The 17,824-nt window shown below is 55.8% G+C and overlaps 2 protein-coding genes across 3 annotated transcripts in view; both read right to left on the reverse strand.

Annotated features, from left to right (window-relative positions):
* LOC100060539 (complement C3) overlaps nt 1-954 on the reverse strand; it is a 31,935-nt gene extending 30,981 nt beyond the window's left edge. The window contains exon 1 of the mRNA XM_001915554.6: nt 582-954. Within this exon, the coding sequence (XP_001915589.1) occupies nt 582-655 (74 nt within the window). The 5' untranslated portion in view covers nt 656-954. The remainder of the gene's footprint in view (nt 1-581) is intronic.
* Nucleotides 955-7,975: 7,021 nt separating this feature from the next.
* Nucleotides 7,976-16,906, reverse strand: GPR108 (G protein-coupled receptor 108). Of its 2 annotated transcripts, none has more exons than XM_023644590.2 (18): nt 15,746-16,906; nt 14,893-15,012; nt 14,005-14,061; nt 13,704-13,786; nt 12,853-12,977; nt 12,663-12,730; nt 12,501-12,569; nt 12,304-12,408; nt 11,926-12,059; nt 11,748-11,823; nt 11,139-11,212; nt 10,930-11,047; nt 10,706-10,836; nt 10,570-10,613; nt 10,254-10,303; nt 9,965-10,048; nt 9,721-9,845; nt 7,976-8,490 (listed from the first exon to the last, which is right to left on the reverse strand). In XM_023644590.2, exons 1-18 carry the CDS (start codon nt 15,863-15,865, stop codon nt 8,418-8,420), a joined length of 1,656 nt encoding a protein of 551 aa, XP_023500358.1. In that variant the 5' UTR covers nt 15,866-16,906; the 3' UTR covers nt 7,976-8,417. The 2 variants fall into 2 exon arrangements, with proteins under 2 accessions (XP_023500358.1, XP_023500357.1); XM_023644589.2 differs by having other exon boundaries at nt 12,277-12,408; nt 15,746-15,933.
* Between the last annotated feature and the right edge of the window lie 918 nt (nt 16,907-17,824).

Genomic DNA, 17,824 nt, shown 5'->3' on the forward strand with positions numbered 1-17,824 from the left:
TCAAAGCCTAACCAGCAACTCCCCAAGACTCTGGACTTCCAAACCCACAATTGCCTAAGCCCACAGTCCTGGAGCCCTAACCCCTAAACCTTCAAACTCCCGCAAGTCTCTAAACACCCAACCCTCTACATGCCCAACACCTCATGCTCCGAACCTCTAAACCCCAAATCCAGAAACACTCTAAACCTAAGCCTCTAGCAGACCAAGCTTGTAAACACAACCACATCCACCCCCCAGTCGACAAAAACCAAACAGCAGATCCCTAAGCTTGCAAATGCTGATGCTCCCAAATCCTGTGAGGTCCAGGTCTCTGAGATTCCCAATCACCCCATCAGGAGTATCACTGAGCACCCCATAAGCTCTGGACCTACAGGCCCCCGGTTCTATAACACCCGACCCCCGTCCCACAGCACCTGAATTCCACAAGCTCTCGACCTCACAGGCAGCCCCAACTCATAAACATCCTGACCCGTGAGCCACAGACACCCCAATGCACCTGAATTCTGAAGGGGCTGCTCCCCACAAATGCCCACTCCCACCTCAGAAGCAGCCTTAATGGGGGTGGGGTCGGGACTACTCACAGGGGGTCCCCCAGGGCCAGGGGGAGGCTGCTCAGCAGAAGCAGCAGCAGGCTGGGACCCGAGGCAGGCCCCATGGTGCAGGGACCGTGGAGGGACAGAGGGACGGAGGGATTGAGGGAGAGGACGGGGAGGAGTGAGCAGAGACCTCTGGAAGCCTCCTCTTATCTGGTGCCCGCCTCCTCCTCTCTCTCAGCCCAGACCTCCACCCCCATACCCCCCCTCTTCTCTGGGACTGCCCCAGATTTCTCAATACTGTTCCTTAAATTTTCCAGTCCCTGGGGCGGGCACACCCTGGGGTAAATAACCTGAGGACGTGTCCTCCTGCAGCATGAACACAACTGCCCCCACTCTGGACTCCCTCAGGGTCAAGGACAGCTGTTAGACAGGGACCTCCCCCTGTCACATCCCCTTTGTGCTGGAGGAATAGTGAGGGTCAGAGAGCCCCCCACCTCACGTATCTGGGCCTGGCCTCCTGTCCACTTTTGATCATGCATATATTAACCAAATTCTTCCCACGGGTCCACCTCTCTGTTGGTCCTAGAATCTCCCTCCATGCTAGGCTGGGGACAGGGGGCAGAGTACAGCACAGACATTCCTAGCCCCATGGAGTGTCTTCCCCAGGGGAGACGAAGAACTCTGCTTCTTGGAGGGTCAGGGAAGGCTTCTTGGAGGAGGGGACATTTCAGCTGGGCTTTGAAGTATGTGTAGGAGTCCCTACCCAGGTGAGCGTGTTTCCTAAGGCAATGGGAGCCTGGAGCTCCCTTTACCTGCCCTTCTCAAGATGCCTCAGTAGCTATGATGGTTAAAACAAGTCATCATTGAGGAAAGTCCCCACGGTTAGCTTCTGTATGTTTCTTACATCAACATTCACTTAGGATGTTACCAGTATTATAAATTGTATTTCATTTTTTGTGTGTGAATCGACAATATAATCATATGGTTCAACATCCAAAAGGTTGAAGTAGATCTACAGGAAAAGGTAACCTTCCTCCCATTTTTGTTGCCTGTCATGCAGGTCTCAGATGTGACCAGGTACCCAAATCTCAAGTTTCTTTGCAGAGGTATCTTACGAATTTACAAACGTTAACAAGTTTTAAAAACAACCATCAGCATGCTCCACATATTACTCTTCCTGGTCTCTCTGGGTTATGCCTTGATTTTTGTAAAAAATTATTTTACTGAGGTCATATTAGCTTACAACATTGCCTAAATGTCAGGTGTGCATTATTGTATATCAGTTTCTGTATAGACTGCATTGTGCTCACCACTAATAGTCTAGTTTTTATCTGTCATCATAGATATATGCCCGTTTACCCCTTTCGTCCTCCCCCTACCCACTTCTCTTCTGGTAACCACTAATCTGTTCTCCTTATCCATGTGTTTATCTTCCGCATTTGAGTGAAATCATACCGTGTTTATCTTTCTTTGTCTGGCTTATTTCTCTTAGCATAATACCATCTTGGTCCATCCATGTTGTGGCAAAGGGACTTTTTCATGACTGAGTAGTATTCCATTGTATATAATATACACCACATCTTCTTTATCCATTCATCAATTGATGGGCACTTGAGTTGCTTCCACATCTTGGTTATTGTGAATAACGCAGCAACGAACATAGGGGTACATAAGTCTCTTTGAGTTGTCCATTTCATATCCTTTGGGTAAACACCCAGTAGCGGGATGGCTGGATCATATGATATTTCTATTCTTAATTTTTTGAGAAATCTGCATACTGTTTTCCATAGTGGCTGCACCAGTTTGCATTCCCACCAGCAGCGTGTGAGGGTTCCGTTTTCTCTACATCCTCTCCAACGTTTGTTATTTCTTGTCTTGGTGATTATACCCATTCTGACGTGTATAAGGTTATATCTCATTGTAGTTTTGATTTGCATTTCCCTAACAATTAGTGATTCTGAATCTTTTCATGTGCCTGTTGACCATCAGTATGTCTTCTTTGGGAAAATGTCTGTTCATATCCTCTGCCCATGTTTTGATCTCGTTGTTTGTTCTTTTGTTGTTGAGTTGCATGTGTTCTTTATATATTTTGGAAATGAACTGCTTGTCAGATATATGATTTCCAAACATTTTCTCCCAGCTGGTGGGTTGTCTTTTTGTTTTGTTTATGGTTTACTTCGCTGTGCAGAAGCTTTTTGGTCTGATGTAGTCCCATTTGTATAGTTTTTCTTTTGTTTCCCTTGCCTGAGTAGACATGGTCTTCGAAAATACTGCTAAGACCAATGTCAAAGAGTGTACTGCCTATATTCTCTTCTAGAACTTTCATGGTTTCAGGTCTTTCATCCAAGTCTTTGATCCATTTTGAGTTAATTTTTGTGTTTGGTGTAAGGTAAGGGTCTACTTTCATTCTTTTGCACGTGGCTGTCCAGTTTTCCCAATATCATTTGTTGAAGAGACTTCCTTTTATCCATTGTATGTTCTTGGCTCCTTTGTCAAAGATTAGCTGTCCATAGATAACAATTGGCTTTTTCATAAACAATATACCTTAGAAATTATTTCATATCAGTGCATGAAGAGCTTCCGCGTTCTTACAGGCAACTGTCTCATCTTACAGTGTGTGAAATTAACCAGCTTCCTGCTGAGGGACAGACAGACTCCCGTGGTTACAAACCATGCACTCTTCACTGAGTTATCTTGAGCCTGCCTCAGTTTCCAGCTCTGACACTCATCAGAGGTGTCAAGCTACTGATAACCATCCTGGGCCTCAGTGTGCTCACGTAATATGGGGTTATAACAGCGCTGACTTCACAGAGTTGTTATTGTCATGAAAGGAGATAATCCCAGACCAAAGTTTATAAAATTAGTAACCTTGCTGGATACCCCTGAATTCCCCTCCATAACACAAAATTGGTTTACATACTTGCCGGCCCTACAGGAAATTCCCAATTTCCCCACTGCAACGATTTGGATCATTGCCTCGGTGTTGTTTTAATTTGCATCTCTCTGATTCCCAGCAAGGTTGTGCACCTGGGGTAGGGGGTGTGTGAAGTCTGGCCATAGGAGCAGAATGGGTTGGGGGTGGGGACCCCCGATCCCTGGAGGGCTGGTTTCCAAAGCCCCATCAAGGGGTTAATGGGGAACTGGTCTGATTTCCTGTAAGGCAGGCTCTTTTCCTGGCCTTGCCCTCATACCTGGACGCGGGGAGGCCTGGAGAAATAGAACAAACCTGGCGTCTGTCTGCTCTGATTGCGACATCCTTTCTTTGAAAGAGGAGGCAGAGGCAGATAGAAACACCTGCTTACTCTCCCAAATCGGGGCGGGATTAGGGGTGGGGGTGGGGGTACAGGTTGCTACCTTCCTCTGTTTTCCTCTCCCATAGCCCCTCGCAAAACCCACCCCATCTCCTGGCCTCATTATAACCTTAAGCATTTGGGCTGTGTGGTTTGACAACCCTGAGAGGGAATTCCAGCTGCCTCTGTCTCCCCGCCAGGCTGGGTTCCTCCTTTCTCTGAGCCTCAGTTGATCCTTCTGAACAATGGGACTGAGGATGGTTTCTGCTCTTTTGACGATTAAAGGAGCAGAGAAGCTTCGAAGACCCGGGACTCAGAGGGACGGTTCCTGCCCCTGGTGGTGGAAGTTGGTAAGGGTCTTGGCCCCGACTTCCAGTCACTGACTAGAGGGGTGGAGGTGAAGGGGGAGCAAGGCCCCTGGGGAGGGAAGGAGGCAGCAGGAGGAATCCTTCATGGCTTTCTCCTGGGGGATGTGCATTTGCGCCCAGATGTTTGGGAGGAGGATGTTGGGCAAGATGAGCCAGAAGGGGAGGGAGAGAAGGAAGCTTAAAGGATGGGACTTGCAGTCAGCAGGCTGGTGGGCATGGAGGGTGCAGAGGGAGCTGCCTGCGTTGGCAAGTGGGATAACTGGGGCAGACTTAGTACAAAGTATGTACAGTACATGGGCCTGCCAGAATGGCTGTAATTAAAAAGACAAGAAATAACACGTGTTGGAGAGAAGGTGAGGAGAAGGGAGCTCTCATACACCACTGGTGGGAGAACAGGTTGCAAACTGGTGCAACAACTATGGAAAATAGCAGAGAGATTCCTCAAAAAGTTAAGAAGAGAACTCTCCTACGATCCAGTATCCCACTGCTGGGTATTTATCCAAAGAACACGAAAACACGAATGCATAAAGATACACGCACCCCTATGTTCATCGCAGAATTATTCACAATAGCCAAGACTTGGAAGCAAGTGAGGTGGCCATCAAGGGAGGAATGGATAAAGAAGATGTGGTGTGTATACACAATGGAATACTACTCACCTGTAAAAAAGGATGCAACCCAGCCATTTGTGACAACATGGATGGACCTTGAGGGTATTATGTTAAGCGACATAAGTCAGAGGGAGAAAGTCAAATACTGTATGATCTCACTCATAAGTAGAAGATAAAAACAACAAACGAACAAACATATAGAGACAGAGGCTGGATTGGTGGTTACCAGAGGGAAGCGGGGAGAGAGGAGGGTGACAGGGGAGATTAGGCACATGTGTGTGGGGATGGATGGTAACTAGTCTTTGGGTGGTGAACATGACGTAATGTACACAGAAATGGAGATATATTGATGTGCACCTGAAATCTATTTAATGTTATAAACCAATGTCACTGCAATAAACAAACAAATAAATAATTAAATAAATGACAGTGGATGAGGAAAAAAAATAATTTAACCGGGCACCCCGTATTTTGTCTGAAAACCCAAGCTGGGGTGCAGAAGATGAAAAGAGGAAGGAAGTGGGGAAGATTTCTGGGTGGTGGGGCTAGGCACCCCCCTCCCCACCCCACCCCTGCCTAGGTCCGGTAATCTACTTGCTGCAACCCCACCCCCACCCCTTTCCCCACAGAGATGCTGCCAGGCCTGGGAACAGCGGGAACCGCCCCCCTCCCTCCAAGCCCCCCATTTCAAGGATGGGGTCCTTGCAACACTGTTTTCTGAGAATTTCCCGTCAGGACCCATACCCAGGCTCACTCTCCTCCCGCTACACAGCCTGGGCTCCCCTTTCTCCTCCCACTCATTACTCATTAACTCTCTGGTCACCTTGACCTGGGTGAATTGATTTATCTGTCCTATGGCTCCTTTCCCCTGCTTCATGCACACTCCCCAGAGGCCTGGGCACCAGGGGACCCCCCACCCTGGGGGACACTGGGGGCAGAGGTTTTGATTCCAGCTCTGCCATCTCTCAGCCTCAGTTCCTAATCTGTAAACTGGAAATTCACAGCCACGGAACCTCCCTCTGGGTTGAGATGACAAGCTGGTGGCATCAGGCAAGCAGAATGCTCAGCAGACGGCCCCCACACACAGTGAGCGCTGGACATGCTGGAACCGTGTTTTTATTTTTACGCACACCTGCTCCTCCTCCCTCTTGCCTTATTTTGGTGGCAGCCCCACCCGGCCTCCAAGCCAGAGTTCCCTCTTCCTCTTGCTCCCTGTGTCCAGCCTTCAGCACCCCCTGGACTGTCTCTCCCAGCCCATCCTTCTCTCCATCCCCGTGCTCCCTGGCCTCCCTTCTGTAGACTGTCCTGTTCCAGTTTATCCACAGCAACTGGGCTTTTCTTTTCTAAAACACGCCTTTGTATTCCTTCTACAAAATGATGATGTGTAATATGTGAGTACGCGCTCCTGACAGTGAACACCGCCATGAGGCTCAGCGACAGCATCTCGTCTATTTCTCGTATCTTCACTTGTTTATTCTGTACGCTGTGGGCGCTGTCACTATCCTCATTTTACAGCTGAAGAAACTGAGGGCTTCGACCACTTGCCTGAGATGCTCTAGATGGTAAGAGCTGGGACTGGAACCCACCTCTAGAGTTCTTGCTCCCAAACTGCAGGTGTTTCTGATGGCTGCTGCAACAAGTGAGCGCAAACTTGGTGGCGTCAAACAACACGCATTTATTCTCTTACAGCTCTGGGGGGGCAGAAGCCTAAAATCAAGGTGTCAGCAGGGCTGTGTTCCTTCTCCAGGGGAGAATCTGTTCCTCGTCTTTTCCAGCTGCTAGAGGCTGCCTGCATTCCTTGGCTCATGGCCCCTCCCTCCGTCCTCAAAGGGCCTCATTATAGCCTCTGTTTCCATCATTACATCTCCTTCTCTGACTGTGACCCTCTTCCCTCTTATAAGGATGCTTGTGATGACATTGGGAGCAGCCAATTGGTGCAGGATAATCCCCCATTCTAACATCCTTAACTTAATCGTATCTGCAAAGCGCCTTTTGTCATGTAACATAACGTATTCACAGGTCCTGGGCTTAGGATGTGGGCATCTTTGGGGAGCCATGACTCTGCCGACCCCAGTGTGCACGTGGAGGAAAACATCCACCCTGTATGGCCATGTCCCTCCTGCTTTAATCTCTTCCTTGGCTCCCGTGGGCCCCAGCATGAAGTCCAAGTGTGTCTGCCTGTCTTTAGGCTTCTGCTAGCTGCTCTAGCCCTCCCACTGGCCCCAGCCAGCTTGGCAGCCAGACCTGTGAGCTATTCCGGGCTTCTCCGCCTTGCTCGCATAACTTCCTCAGTCTGCAATGCCTCCCCACTTCCTTCTTCGGCTGGCTGGCCTATTTATTCATCTTGGCCCGAGTTAGACTTGTTTCCGCCTGCAGGAAGCCTTGACCCCAGCCCGATTCCCCAGCCCTCTGCCATGCCTGCAGCCCCCACCGAGGAAAGTTTCTCAGAGCTCCAAAAGGGGTTCTGGGTGCTCTAGTTAAAGGGCGAGGTGAGGCAGGGGACGACATGCATTTTGGGAGCCTGCCCACAGATGCGTGCACAGGTGCGTCTCTAACCTGAGGTCACTCCTCAATTCAGGGCAATCCTTGAAAGGTCAGGCTGTGTTGCTGGGCACTGTGCCAATAGGTGATACTCCATGACTTATGGGGTCCCCAGTTTATGCATGTGGAAACAGAGAGGTTGAACCACTTGTCCAGGGTCACAGAGCAAATGGGGGAAAGGTGGAGAGGTTTGGCTACAGGGAGTCCAAGGGCAGTGGGCAGTGTGCACAGAGGTAGAGGACGGCCCTGGAACCAGACAGCCGGTGCTTTGAGTCCTGAGTCTCCCATCAACTCATTAGCGGTGTGACCTTGGGCAAGTCACATAGCTTCTCTGTGCCTCATAGGCTTTCTAATGAGTTAAGGTCCACGGGAGGCTTAGAATAGGGTTGTGGCATGTGGCAATCGCTACGCGTGAGCTACCGCTTGGCAGACTCTTTCGCCGAAGCCACCTGTGTGTCTTCCAATCACTTTTTTCTCATTTCCAGTCTTTGCACATGCTGTGCCCTCATCTGGGCCTGCGAGGCCCCCCCACCCCCCCACCACGGTAAGCCCCTTGAGCGTTGGGGTTGAGCGGGTCTTGGTCACTCTTCTGTCCTCAGCATCCAGCATAGGGCCCAGCACACAGTAGCTGCTCAAATAACATTTATTGAACGTGTAAAGCAATGGATTCTGCAACCCACCTCCCCTCCCCCCGAACCCCTCAGCCCCCCCACCTGCCCACCGGAATCTGGGTTTCTAAGTTGTAAACACACCTCTGTGCTAGACCTCAACCCCCAGAAAGGCAAGTAACCGGGGTAGCAAAACAGATTGGTCATTTCTGTACAGCTGCTATTGGGGGGTGGTCCCGGGGTGAGGCCAGGGCTGCCCGATACTGAGGGGGAAGAGGCAGCTGTCTTCTTCTGACTGGGCTCCGGGAACTCAGGTCCCGGGAAGCTGGGCACCATGTGCGCACCGGCCCCCACATCCTCCCCGCATGCGCTTTGGGAGAAGAGCTGGACGGAGGAACGTGTGTGAGGAGAGGAGGACCAAGGAGGGTCGAGGAGGATCCTCCGCGATGAGATGGGGATATGATCACACCAGCTCCCGCCCGCTGGCTGTTTGGTTGACTTTGGACAGGCCTTCCCGGAACCCAGAATCGGTCATTCTAGAGGCAGAAAGCAAGGAGGCGGTCCAAGAGTTGAGGCGCGCTAGGCCCTGCCCAGTTGGCCCCCTCCAGACTCCTGGCCCTGTCCCCACTGCCCAGAGCCCCCGCCCCCCTGCCCTAGCCCTAGAGCTGCCCAAGCCCCGCCCTCCACACCTAGAGACGCTCGGGCCCCTTCCCCAGAGCTACTTGTGCCCCGCCCACTCTGCCCGAGATGCCCGCCCCAACACCACCCCTACTGCCTATGTCCTGCCCACTCCACCCTCAGAGTTGCCCTGGTTCTGCCCCCAGAGCTGCCTACGCCCACCCACCGTGATTCCCCTGCTGCCCACTTCACCCAGAGCCCTGGCCCCGCCCACCCAGGCCCCGCCCCTGCTGCCCAGGCCCCACCCACTTCACCCAGAACCCTGGCCCCGCCCCTGCTACCCAGGTCCTACTCACTTCTCCCAGAGCCCAGGCTCCGCCCACCCAGGCCTCACCCCTGCTGCCCAGGCCCCACCCACTTCACTCATAGCCCTGGCCCCGCCCACCCAGGCCCCACCCCAGGTGCCCAGGCCCCACCCACTTCACTCAAAGCCCAGGCTCTGCCCACCTAGGCCCCACCCACTTCACCCAGAACCCTGGCCCCGCCCACCCAGGCCCCACCCCTGCCACCCAGATCCTACTCACTTCTCCCAGAGCCCAGGCTCTGCCCACCCAGGACTCACCCCAGCTGCCCAGTCCCTACCCACTTCACTCATAGCCCAGGCTCCACCCACCCAGGCCCCACCCCAGCTGCCCAGGCCCCAACCACTTCACTCAAAGCCCAGGCTCCGCCCACCCAGGCCTCACCCCTGCTGCCCAGGCCCCACCCACTTCACTCAGAGCCCTGGCCCCGCCCACCCAGGACCCACCCCTGCTGCCCAGGCCCCACCCACTTCACCCAGAGCCCTGCCCTGCCCTGCCCCAGCCCCACCCACTTCACTCAGAGCCCTGGCCCCGCCCACCCAGGCCCCACCCATGCTGCCCCGGCCCCACCCACTTCACTCAGAGCCCAGGCTCCACCCACCGAGGCCTCACCCCTGCTGCCCAGGCCCCACCCACTTCACTCAGAGCCCTGGCCCTGCCCACCCAGCCCCCACTCACTTCACCCAGAGCCCCAGCCCTGCCCACCCTGGCCCCATCCCTGCTGCCCAGATTTTGTCCACTCTATCCCCACAGCCCTTCGAGCCCCACCCAACCCAGCAGGCTCACATTTGTTCCACCTGCAAATCCTCCTCATCCTCCTGGGGCAGCTGCAGGTACGGGTTGTCGCCTGCGGGCTGGAACTTGTAGCCCGTGAGCACGAAGAAGGTGAGAGTGGAGACCTCCACCAAGAGCTGGGCGGGGGGTGGGGGGCGAGGGGACAGAGCAGGAGTGTCAGGCACATACCCTCTCAGGGCGAGCCCCTCCGCTGTCTGGTCCACCCTCCCGCCCCACCTGGGGCCCTCGAGCTCACCTCGTATAGCCACTGCCACTGGAAGGGGACAGCCACGCGCAGCAGGATGGCAATGATGCGCGTGAAGTAGACGTAACAGATGACCTGCAGGGACATGAGTGGCATGAAACCAAGGGACCCCCAGGGCGGTGAGACCACAGAGACCAGTCGGGATGCCTGGGGTCGGGGCTCGGGGATGGTGGGCAGAGGGGCGAGGCTCAGAGTGACGGCAGATGGAGGGGTTAGTGGGGGTGTGCCAGTGGGTTGGTTGTTCACCCCCCAACCCCCATGGTGAGCGCGGGGTTCCTACCATGACATAGTAATGCCGGAACAGCTTCAGCTTGGCCAGATTCACTGCCACTGAGGGGTGGGCACAGAGGGGGGCGGTCAGTGGAAGGAGGCTGAGGGCGGGACGAAGGGGAGGGGTGGAGGAGGGCTCGGGAGACGGAAGACATTTAGAGGAGTGTCCACGGGGCGCAAAGTCTGGAGACGGATGTCCAGGGCATGGTAGAGAGGCAGGAGGGGACAGTCAGAGGGGAGGGAAGGGACATCCAGGGGTCAGAAACAGGGGCCTACAGTAGGATGGCGGCTGAGGGCACAGGGAGTCCCAGGGAACAATGCCTCACCTTTCCCGTCGGTGCCAGATGCGTCCTGCAGATGCCGGATGGACCTGGGACGAGGTGGGAGAAACAGGGTGTGGTCAGCACTCCTCCGCCCATAACCATGGGGGGCAGGGGGCGGGGGCCGGTGCCAAGTCCTTACCAGACCACAGGGAAGAGGATGGTGCCGCAGCAGATGAGATCCACCAGGAAGAGGATCTCCTTCCAGAGCCCGTAGTCGCTGGCGCCTTCCTCGCGGGACTCCAAAACGATGTAGGCCACATTGGCCAGGACCTGCGGGGCGGGGCGGGGCGGGGCCACGTGGGTGGGCGCGCCACACAGGCGCATGTGTCCTGCCTGCCCGCCCGCCCCGGGCCTCCTCCGCACCTGCAGCGGAATCACGATGCCAAAGATCTTCTTCTCTTTATCGGACAGGACGTACTTGACGAAGGCCCAGCCGGAGCCGATCAAGGCGATGGTGATGAAGAGGAGGGCGCCCTTCAGTCTGGGGGACGGGGGTGGGGGGTGGTGGGTGGGGGAGCCCAGCCCTCTCCTGCCTGCCTCCCGCCACCTGCCCGGCACAGAAGGGCACTCACAGGTGCGTGATGTAGTGCATGACAGCGAGGCCTTCGATGGGGTGGCCCTGGCTGTTGATGAAGTAGTAGTTGATCTGGAGGTGGATGGACGGATGGACAGTCAGACAGATGGACAGGTGGGTGGGTGGGTGAACGGGTGGATGGTGGTTACAATGGGGCAGATGGTGATGGTTTGGCAACACGGACAATCCCTATCGGACGGGTGGTCAGGAAGTCGAATGAACTAAGTTTCGATCAGGATGGCGAGTGGCCTCAGAAATGGACAGTTACGGCCAGAACAATGGATGGACGGTCGGCTGGACTGAGGGACGGGCAGTCACAGCTGCAACAGTGGATGGAAGGTCATAGTTGGATGGATGGACAGTCACAGCTGGACCAGTGGACAGCCAGACTGAAGGGTGGACAATTGTAGCTGGACAGAAGGACAGGCAGACAGATGAGTTGGAGGGACAGCTGGCCACAACGATATAATGGATGGACACACAGATGGTTGGACAAATGGAACCCCAAGCCCAGGGTCTGTAGGGGTTTGGGGAGTGGCCTGTATGGGCTTCTTCCTGGACCCAGAGACCCCAGCCCGCCACCTCCTGTTCCCAGCCCAAGACTCACACTGTGGAAGAGCAGGGAGATGCTCTTGGTGAAAGCCAGGGCCGCCATGAGCCAGTGGACCTTATAGACCTTGTACCTGGCAGGGGATCAGGGACAGAAGCGGGAGACATCAGTCAGGGGCAGGGCCTCGAGGGTCTGAAGAGGGGAGATGGGGGACCCCCGGGAGCAAGGGCATTACGTGTTCTTGCAGAGGACGGACACCCAAAAGATGCCGGCAGCCAGGAAGCAGGCGGACATCACCAGGTAGAGCTTGAAGAGGGGAATTTCCGCCGCCGACAGGAAGCCCTCGGGGTTCTTCTCCCGGATCATGACCTGGGGAGGGGGCAGTGGTGGGCAGTGGGGGTTGCATGGTAGTTCTGGACTGGCAGAGCCCTGAGTGTGAGTCTCCAGCTCTCCCACGCTTTAGCTGGGTGACCCCCGACCCCGTCTCTGAGCCTCAGTCTTCCCATCTCCCAAATGGGTCTATCAGCTTTCTTTTCACAGCACAGCTGCAAGGAGGATGGGAAGACACTAAACTCTGGGGGTGGACCTGGCCTGTAGCTGGCGCTCCACACACCGTGATGTCGAATGGGTGCTCCCGTCCTGGCACCAAGTTGTAGCAATTGTGGAAATTGAGGCTGTACTGGCCTTCCTCAGCCCTAGAGCCGATCACCACATGGAACTGGGTGGTGAGGGGAGACAAGAGAGGAGGCCTCAGCGTGGGGGGCCCCGCTCTGGGGAGAGGTGGGGTCACAGGTGCTCACAGACACTCACGCTGAAGTTGTAGGAGTCGTTGAGATGGCCCAGGCCCATTACCAGCTCCTTGTCCTGCCCACTGAGGCCCTGAGGGGACAGAGCACCTCCACTGAGCATGAGCCGGCCCCAGGTCCCCAACGCCCCCTGCGGTGGGCCTTTCTCCCTCCTGCCTTGGCTTGCCTGAACCTGCTGGTCTCCTTGAGACACTGTGGGTTTCGACTTGTCCTTGTCGAGCGTCGTGTTGGTCCCTGTAGGGGACCAGTGAATGAGTTTAGAGATGCGCAGACAGAGGGACAGCAGAAAAATGGGGGGATGGGCACACCAGCCCTGCCCAGCCCCCGTCCCTGCCCGCATAGCCAGCCTGACTCACCACTGTCCACCTTGGGGGTGACCACGTGCTCTGGCTTCGGGAGCCCTGGTTTGGAGGGCGCTTCCTGGAGGAGTCCAGGAGAGATGAAGAGCTTCTTCTGCTCCCCATATTTTCGCACCTGGACCCTGGGATGAGGGTGGAGGGTAGGAGGATGAGGCTGGGAGCTGAAGGCTCATGTCAGGCACACCACCTGCGCCAAGGGACTCACTGGCCCGTTGGGCCCTCTGGGTCTCCTCTCTGGGGGCTGGCGTCACGCTGATCAGTGGTCACAAAGTTCTAGCATTTGGGTACCACCCATCGAGATGGCTGCTATATCTGTGCGCTGCCTGCACCAGTGTTTGTCATTTTCCATGACATTAACTCACTCATTCTCCTTAAGTACATCATTTAAAAAGAAAACGCTGACATACACAGAGAGGCAACATGGTATCTTTGGACCCTGGTGCCAAGCTGCCTGGGTGCAAACCCCAATTCTTGGGCATCAGTTCTCTCATCTTTAGAATGGGGATAATAACACTAGAAGGGGTTGATGAGTTAAGCTCTGTAAAGCTCACAGGACGCTGCCTGGAGCATAGGAAGCATTCAACAAGTGTGAATGACTGTTATTAATTCTCACAACAGCGCTGTGTGCGGGGCTTCTGTACTGAGACCCCAAGACTCCTTGGGCACCCCTCCCCTCTCTCCCTCCTGCCCACAATCAGAAGGCTTGAAGGCGAAATTAAAAAGTGAGTGGCTTTCCTCCGAAGGGCGCCAAGATTCTCTCTGGCTCCACCCGATCAGCTCCTGTGAGTACGGCATCGAGGGAAACTCAAAGGATGGATCTTTAGGGGAGCCCCCGGCCCCCAACTCACTTCAGATCCTTGGTGTTGATGAGGAAGAGAACCAGGAAGTTGGTACTGTTTTTCTGGAGAGGACACTCTTGGGGGTCCCGCGTCTGGGGAGTGGGCAAGAGGGAGCCTTAGGTTACCTCCTCCCACTGGCCCAGCCCAACCCTGCCTCCTCCTTGTCCACCCTGCAAAGGAAGGTCTCTTCCTGCTCCTCCCCCAGGAAAGAACGGGGGTCTTAGGGCTGCAGATGCAGACAGACAACACCCCCCCTCCCACACCATCCCAGGCCCTCCGTGCACCCTCCCGACCTCCCCCCTCCACTCACTGAGTATGATCGAACGCTGCCAGATCCAGATCGAACCCGGGTCAGACTGAACCCCAACTGGCAGGTGGAAAGAAAAGGGGAGGATGTGAGGGGCTCTGGTAGAGCCCCCCCCACCGCCCCAAGCCACCTCTTTCAGTACCAATAGAAACATAACCTCGAATTTACTGATGACCTACTATGTGCTAGATCCCACACTGGCTCACTGAATTTTCCAGCAATCCATGCTGTCCCCCGCCCCCTATTCCTCTTCCTTTAACCCCTCACCATCCTGTGTCACTGAACTTGGATGTCACTTCCTCAGGGAGACCTTTGCGGGTCCTCTGGACTAGCCTACCTTGTTTTCTCCAATTAAAATGTTGATGTAAAAAAAACAAATAAATAAAATGTTGCTGGCTTCCGGCTTTGGCTCTGGAATCCAGCACACTTGAATTTGCATCCAGGCTCTGTGACTCTAAGCAAGCCACATACCTCTGAGACTGTGTAAATACCAGTAAGTTTGGATTTACAGGTGCCAAATTTTCACAGCATCCCTGAGAGTTGGCTGTGTGGGAACAGACCCATGGAAATTGCTTTGCCTGGTACCCGGTACCCAGTGGGTATTCCATGAATCTAGCTACTCCTTTTGCCTGCAGGAACTGGGGCTGTCTGGTCCATTGGTATGCCCTACCCCACCCCCTGCTCCGGCCTCCAGCTCAGTGCCTAGCACATACTGCATAAGATATTATTATTCCTACATTACAGATGAGGAAACTGAGGCTCAGAGAGGCCAAGGGACTTGCCCAAGATCCTACGAGTGGCTGGCAGGGCTAGGATGTGAATCTAGTGGAGGTGGACCTCGGAAACTTGTGCACCTCGCCCACTTCCAGCAAACTCCTCAAAGCCCCTCACCAGTGGGACTTTCTCGTCTGTCTCCTGGAGGCGCAGCCGCAGGAGGCTCAGGTCCACCTCTAGGGAGCCGTTGGTGTAGAAACCGAAGCTGTTCAGTGGGATGACCGCTCGCTTCTCCCCCTGCCGGAGACCAAGAAGGCAAAGGCAACTCAGACTCCCAGCAGCTCAGCCCCAGGGCGCTGGCATGAGGCTCCCCTAAGGACCTCGGCCCCCTCCTGGTATCTCCATACTTAGGACAGGTCAGAGGGTGACAGAAGAGGCTGAGAGGGCCTCCTCGGAGGCCGTGACCCCAGACCCATGCCAGACACGGTGGCCCCGGTTCCTCTGGCCACTGAGAATCCAGGGAGAGAAAGCCTGGGGCACCTGGAAGTCCCCGCACTGGGTGAGCATCACCCGGAGAGCAAAGTTATGCATCTCGGCGGGCCTGGCTCTCATCTCCTGGAAAATTTTTAGATTCCATCTGAGCCCCCAGCGTGCCGAGATTTCAACTGAGCCCCCAAGATCCCAATGAGCGCCCAGAGGACCCCATTCTAGAACCCGCAGGGTCTGCCCTGGGCGGCACCACGGGTCCCTAGCGCCCCCCAACCGATCTCGAGAATTTGGAAGGCTAAGAGCCAAGGGTCTCGGGATATGAAGCCCCGCCCCCGACGGGCGGGGTCGACCAGGCAACTCCATCGGGAGGACCGAGGGGGTTCCCAGGACGAGCCCACTACGGGCCCGGAAACGGGGGGCGCCGGACCGCTCCATCCCGCGTAAGGAGCAGGGGAGGTAGGACGAGACCACTCCAAGCCAGGGGCTTCTCCGGGACAAAGCTGAGACCCCCCGCTCCGGACCGCGGCGCGGCGGGACTCACCGTCAGCGCCAGCCGGTGGATGCGCCCAGAGCAGCCGCCACACAGCAGCAGCAGCAGGAGCCACTGCCCCCACTCAGCGGGGCTCCAGCGGGCAAGCCCCCTCCTCTCGCTCACTGCCATTTCTGGAGCCACCGCATCTCCTGACACCGCCTCTGACGCCCCCAAGCCCGCCCACCTATCAGCCAATCGCCGCACGGTGGGGCCTGACCTGTCGGCTTTTCCAGCCCGCGTAACCAATCAGCGATCGCTTCCTCGCAAACCCTCCCCCGTACGACCCCAAATGGACAGCACCAGCTCCGAATAGGAGCGCTGATACCGCTTAACTCCTCCTCCGCTCTCACCAATCCCTAGGAAGGTTGTCCCGGATGTAATTTGATGAACAGTCCATCTAACCAATTGTGATGGATCTGATATCCGGCCCTTGAAGCGGAATTCCTCTACCTACTCTTAACTGACAGACCGGTCCAGGACTACATTACCCAGAATGCAGCGCAACAGGGCATTCACTAAACTACAGTTCCCAGTATCCCCAAGGACGGACTTCCCTCTTCTTACCCCGGGGTTGTGGCTCCCAGCCAGAGCTCAGGATTTTGGTAAACAGTACGCATCTGCTATGGCCTGTCCTGTTCTCCTAATCTTCCTGATCCACCAAGAGGCCTAAACCTGGCCCCAGGCTAACTCTTGACCATGGGATGACCTATGACCTCAGACTGAGTCCCCAGTCTTAGGCAGAGCTTCCTATCCCGGAGTGAGGCAACTGGAGGCCCACCCACGGATCCCAGGCTGGACTAGACTATGGGCTGAACCCTGACCCCGGGCTGAGCAACCTCCCAGCAACTCCGCCCTGACCTCAGCCTGAAACCCAGTCTCCCCCACCTCCTTCTGACCCTCGATCTAGACTGAGCCTCAGTCTCTGTTTGAGCCCCCGACCTGGACTGAGCCCCGACTCCTAGACCCTAGTTTGAGTCCCAGACCCCCAACTGGATTGCTGACCGCTCTGCTAAGCCTCTGACCCTGTTCTGAGACCCCATTCCGAGACCCCATTCCAAGCGTGGTGCCGCCCAGGGATGAATCCGAATTCCAGTTAGACTTTGAGACCAGGGTTGAGATCCTAATCCCCGACCTGGCTGAGCCCCTGACTCCATCTGATCGCCAGCCTCTGGAGCACAGCCCATTTGCACTTGAGGTTTTCTAGCTCAGAAGCCACCAGCAGGTGGGGCCAGGTCCCCGCGGAGCCATCTGTCCCAGTGTGGGCTCCAGGGAGCTTTTCTCCTGGGCTCCCCAGTCTATGTACTGGGAGCCTGGAGGCTCTGAGCCTAACTCGTCCCTGGGAGCCCCCAGCCCCAGCAGGGCGTCTGTCACCTCTGTAGCCACAGAGAAAGTACCAAAGGCGGCAGAGGGTGAGGGTGGAGCTGCTGGGATCCCTGCCCTTTCATCCCAGGGCCTCAAAGGGATTAACAAGTTGTGAATAGACTTTTATGAGAGAGACAAGACAGACTCCCAAGCCCCAGGGCCCGAGTATATGGGGGGGAGGTGCGGAATCGGCATCTCAGGGTCTGCACAGACAATAAAACCCCATTGGGCCTTAATGGATGGGACTGGAAAATGGGCAGGTGCAAGTGCAAGGTGTACGGGAGCCAGGGAAAGGCCTGGGCCCGGCGCCCCAAGGACGGCCCGTCCTCAGTTTCCCGGCGGAGATTTTCGGGGGCGGGGAGGGGGGGTTGGTGCGGAGAGGCAGGATGCGGTGGGGGCGCTAATGGACCCAGCCTTGGCAGAGGTGCGTCCTGGGCAGGATCGAAGTCCTTCCATCCGCCCTGTGGCCGGAGGGACCAGACCATTAATGGGACGAGCGTAGACGTCTGGAGCCGGGCCGGCCCGCAAGAGCCGGGTGACCTCAGGTTCTCCCTGCGCAGGGGTGGGGGAAGGACTTGTTGGGTTGGAGTTTTAGTGTCTTGGCCCTTTAAGGAATGGTTGAAGGGAAAGAGGGAAGGAAAAACAATTCGGGGCGGGGTAGGGGTGGGGGGGGTAGGAGGTGTCCCGGGGATTTGGAAAATGGGTGGGGGTCCTTTAAGGGGTCGG

Source organism: Equus caballus, chromosome 7 (genome assembly GCF_041296265.1).
Source record: "Equus caballus isolate H_3958 breed thoroughbred chromosome 7, TB-T2T, whole genome shotgun sequence".
NCBI classification, from domain to species: Eukaryota; Metazoa; Chordata; class Mammalia; order Perissodactyla; family Equidae; genus Equus; species Equus caballus.